The 5,010-nt window shown below is 35.5% G+C and overlaps 1 protein-coding gene across 1 annotated transcript; it reads left to right on the top strand.

Annotated features, from left to right (window-relative positions):
- The first annotated feature begins 290 nt into the window (after positions 1 to 290).
- Positions 291 to 2,564, top strand: LOC145158170 (uncharacterized). The gene is made up of 3 exons (XM_079077104.1): positions 291 to 1,015; positions 1,116 to 1,321; positions 1,744 to 2,564. The coding sequence occupies exons 1-3, from the start codon at positions 291 to 293 to the stop codon at positions 2,562 to 2,564; spliced, it is 1,752 nt and encodes a 583-aa protein (XP_078933230.1).
- The last annotated feature ends 2,446 nt before the right edge of the window (positions 2,565 to 5,010 follow it).

The following is a 5,010-nucleotide window of genomic DNA, read 5'->3' as shown; positions in this document are numbered from 1 at the left end:
CTGTAATTGATAAAAAATAAAATGTATATATATTAAAAGTACAATGCTGTAATTGAAAAAAAAAACAAAATAATATTTCGTCCGCTTTTTTCTCAAACAAAAAGTCATACAATTTAACTATGTATACAATCTAATTTTTAAGTTAAAATGTTTTTCATTAAGAACAAACGTTACTAATAGCAACATAAAACAAAATATAAAAATATATTAAACTAATAAAATTACGTTTACTGAGAGTAAACAAAATATAAAAATAAAAGAACAATCTAATTTTTTATAATGAAACAGTAATGACGATCGATAAGAGTTGGATTCGTGAAAACCGAACGTCCCCAAAATTCTTGGAAGGTCTTAAAAACTTTATGGAGATTGCTAGGAAACATGTTGACTCTAAAGACAAAGTGCGTTGTCTGTGCGTAAAGTGTGTGAATATGTATCGACAGTTGTTGAGTACGGTTTATGCCCATATACATGACTGTGGGTTTCTAAAATCGTATACTATATGGATTTATCACGGTAAGAAGCATTATGTTTCAGATTTGGGCTACAATTCGACTCCAATAAACATTCCAACAACTAATGAGATGTTTGATGTAATTGATGATGTTATGGCGGAACAAAATACAAATGAAGAAAATACAGATGATGAAGGACGAGGCATGGACCCAGAATTTGATGCTTTGTTTGAGGAGCTCAATACCAAGTTATACCCTGATTGTGAGATGTCTTCTTTAAACTTTTTGGCAAAGTTGTTGCATATTAAAGTGACCAATAAATGGACAAATAGTTCATTTGACCAACTTGTAGAGTTGCTAAGAGTTGCTTTCCCGGAGAGCAAGATTCCAACTTCACACTATGAAGCTAAGAAAAAGTTGAGACAGATAGGGTTAGGATATAGTCCATCCATGCTTGCAAATATGATTTTGCTTTGTTTTGGAAGGAGAATGATTCCATGCAGAATTGCCCGATTTGTAACGAGAGTAGATGGGTGGATACAACCACAAAGGGGAAGCGAGTACCACAAAAATGTTGCGGTACTTTCCTTTGACTCCAAGACTTCGACGGATGTATAGTTCCAGATTCACAGCTAAAGATATGATTTGCCATAATACTAGAAGATCAACGGATGGTATGATGTATCATCCGGTAGATGGGAAGTCATGGCAAGAATTTGATAAGAGATATCCAGAGTTTGCCAAAGAACCTAGAAATGTTCATCTAGGTTTAGCTGCTGATGGCTTTAATCCATTCGGCAACTTTAATAACAATTATAGTATTTGGCCGGTTATATTGACTACCTACAATACACCACCATGGATATGTATGAAAGCGTCTTCTTTAGATCACCCGCAAAGGACATTAATGTTTAGTTGAGGCCTTTGGTGGATGAGTTGAAAATGTTGTGGGTTGAAGGAGTCCAAATGAGAGATGCATCAACCAACATTGTATTCAATATGCGTGCGATGTTGTTATGGACTATCAATGATTTCCCAACACGTAGCAGTCTGTCTGGATGGAGTGGTCAAGGTTATTTAGCATGCCCTACTTGTAACGAAGACACATCTTCCATTTATGTGACCAACAAGATGTCTTATGTTGGTCACAGACGATTCTTGAATATAAACCATAGTTGGAGGGAGAGTCTATTGTTTGATGGTTAACCTGAGACAAGACCGCGTCGTAGACGATTCAGTAATGCAACTATATTAAAGCAAGTAAATTTTCTCTCTGATCGAATTCCAGGGAAACATCCTGATTATGGGGGCAAAAAAAGAAAGCACGACGATGAAAGAAAAAAGAGAGAGTTAAATTGGACGAAACGAAGTATCTTCTTTGAGCTTGAGTATTGGTCTTCCCTCGACCTAAAACACAATTTCGATGTTATGAATGTTTCAAAGAATGTGAATGAGAGTGTGTTGAATACTGCACTGATGAACGATAAAAGCAAAGACAAAAAAGAAGCAAGAATTGACTTGAAAAATATGGGCATTAGACCAGATCAATGGCCAAAAGAGAAAGTCAAGAAGATGAAGAAACACAACAAGGAAGAAAACAAGAAGAAAGAAATACTCCCACATGCTTCTTACTCTTTCAAACCAATTGATCGACAACGTTTCTGTCAATTCATTAAAGGAGTGAGACTACCTGATGGTTTTGGATCGAACTTTAAGAAGAAGGTTAATGATACTGAATCAAATTTGGTTGGGCTGAAGTCTCACGATCATCACGTCCTCATGCAACGATTGCTACCTATAGGGGTTCGAGCATGTCTCCCACCAAATGTTTCAAGAACAATCATTGACATGTGTACATTCTTTAAAAAAATTTATGCATGGTCATTGGATGTTAACGACATGAGAAATGCCAGAACAGAAGTGGTGAAGATCTTATGCAATCTTGAGTTGATATATCCTCCAACATTTTTCGATATAATGATTCATCTTATTCTTCATTTACCTGATGAAGCCATTCTTGGAGGGCCTGTACACATGAGATGGATGTATCCTTTTGAAAGATATATGAAAAAACTTAAAAATTATGTCAGAAACAAAGCCAAACCATAAGGTTCAATAGCAGAGGGTTATGTTGCAGACGAAGCTTTGACATTCTGCCCTATGTATCTTGAGGGTATGCAAACTTAATTCAACCGTGCTGATAGAAATGATGATCCCGACCTTCCAAAAAGGCAATTTTTTGTGTTCTCATCACAATGTCGAACAATGTCGGCTAAGAAAATCGCTGAACTTTGTAAAGAGGCCAAAAAATCATTGCATTGGTTTGTACTAAACAATTGCGATAAGGATGAGATGAAAAGCTACAAATCGTAAGTTTCTGATCTATTAACTACCTTTTCGATAGTGTTTTAACTATTCTAATTATTTTGTCCCATATTCAGTGAATTCAAATCAGAATTGCCTGAAAGTGATTTCAAAAAGGAATTTCCTTCATGGTTCAAAGAAAAGGTAAGTATGTTATATATTTATAATGTAAAACTAATTTATTACTTAAACATACAATCTTATATTTCCTTACAGATTTATTGTCTCCAAAAAGATGTGCCTTCGGACTGTACTAACGAATTAAAGGCGTTGGCATATGGTCCGTTGCGTGCATATTCTTACACTGCGTGCTTAGTAAATGGTGTCCGATTTGTCGTGAATAGTCGTGATCTCCGACGCACTACTCAAAATAGTGGTGTTGTTACATTCGGAGAAGACGGTACACCATTCTATGGTCAATTAGAGGAGATCATAGAGTTGCATTATTTATATGATAAATCAGTTGTACTCTTTCGTGTTAAATGGTTCAATGCCTCATTACGTAATGGATGTTTAAAGACGATAAATAATATGATTCTTATCGATACCAGTCATGAATGGTATGTCGGTAAAACGTGGTATGATGATCAACAATACATCTTAGCCACACAAGCTAAACAAGTATTTTATCTCCAAGATCCCACTCAAAACAATAACTGGAGAGTTGTGGAAGAGGTTCATCATCGAAAACTTTGGAATCATCCAAGTATCGGTGTTGTGAATGAGATAGATGTCGTGAACAACACTCAATCAACTGATTTTACCTTGGTTGTCAACTTAGGCACCTTACCTACGCAGACGACTTTAGGTGAAGTTGGTGAATCAAGTGTGGTTGCTAGGAGGAATGTTGCTCCTAATATAAACGATGACGATTTCATTAACGATGAAAATGACGATGATGATACATACTCTTCAGATGAAGAAATAAATAATGAAAACTATGACAGTGATGATGATGTTGTACATGTATATTGTTCTAGTGATGAATCTGATTGACGGTATGTTATTGTTATTATATATCCTGATTGCTTATAATATTTGTTAAATTTTGAAATGTTGCTTATTTGTAGCTTTATTATATATTCTGAATGTTTATAATATTTGTTAAACAGATGGCAGAAGTCGCGAGGGGACACGGAGGAGACGGTGGGGATAGACCTCCGAACGGGATTGCACGTGGTGTACCATCGGGTTGCCAATCTTGTAAGTTATATGAAATTTTTAAGTATTAGATATATTAAAGTTTTAAATTTCTAAATTTCCAATTGTATATGTAAATATAACACAAGCGAAGAATGTGAATGTGAATGTGCGTGGCAAAGGGAGAAACTTAAATTTGTACGATGAGTATGAAAACAACAAGTGTAGGCCTTTGGATTTGAGAATTGATATCTTCGGGCGGACGTATCGATTTATATGGGACAACGGGCAAATGTTTGTCAGACTGATCTCAAATCTGGTGGGATCAAAGGTACCGTTGCATTATCATACTTGGCGTCATGTTCCTACCAAGTACAAAGATGATTTATATCCCGAGCTAGAGGTAAGTATACAATATATTTTATATGTATTGAATTTTACACTTATTAAATATTTTTTTACTAATCAAATATGTTTTTCCTTTTGCAGACTTATTTTGATATTAATAGGTATCGGGGCACAAACTTGTGGGAACCCCTTCGAGCGGGTATCCAAGCAGATATGCAAAGAGCTTATCGAGAGCGCAAGTATCAGATAAAAAAAACATTTTGAAGGAGTTGGTGGATATCATAATGTGGAAAGGGCAAGAAGACATCCACCGCCTGATTGGACCGCCCAAGCTTGGAACGATATGATTGATTTGTTGTTTTTGACCGAGGAATACAGACGCACGTCGGAAAAAAAATAAAGTTACTAGGTCGAAACTTCCGCACACAAGTGCTCACTGATGTAGACCCTATGCATAATGACGTTATTTAGAGGTAATAAAATACATTAGTATTATTTAAAATTGTTATTAACATTTGTACAAATATATTTATTGTTTTTTCACTTATTATAGGAAAAAATGGGAATCAAGCCGCAGCATATTGAGGGTTGGAGACAAATGCGCTACAAAGAAGGTTCGGGTTGGTGTACAAGTCGAGAAGAAGAAGACTGGGTAAGTGATAAACGAAATGAATATGTTGTTTAAATATATTATTATTAATTA

The sequence above is a fragment of the Lactuca virosa genome, chromosome 2 (assembly GCF_052849685.1).
Source record: "Lactuca virosa cultivar CGN04683 chromosome 2, Lactuca_virosa_CGN04683_v6, whole genome shotgun sequence".
NCBI classification, from domain to species: domain Eukaryota; kingdom Viridiplantae; phylum Streptophyta; class Magnoliopsida; order Asterales; family Asteraceae; genus Lactuca; species Lactuca virosa.
The sequence above is the reverse complement of the archived record's forward strand: the minus strand, read 5'-3'. Positions and strand labels throughout refer to the sequence as shown.

What these genes read in the sequence shown, in the direction of transcription:
- LOC145158170 (XM_079077104.1), top strand. Translation starts at nt 291, where the DNA reads ATGACGATCGATAAGAGTTGGATTCGTGAAAACCGAACGTCCCCAAAA. An exon ending in CAACCACAAAGGGGAAGCGA is followed by an intron (nt 1,016 to 1,115) that starts GTACCACAAAAA and finishes CCATAATACTAG; the next exon opens with AAGATCAACGGATGGTATGA. An exon ending in CAATACACCACCATGGATAT is followed by an intron (nt 1,322 to 1,743) that starts GTATGAAAGCGT and finishes ATCGAATTCCAG; the next exon opens with GGAAACATCCTGATTATGGG.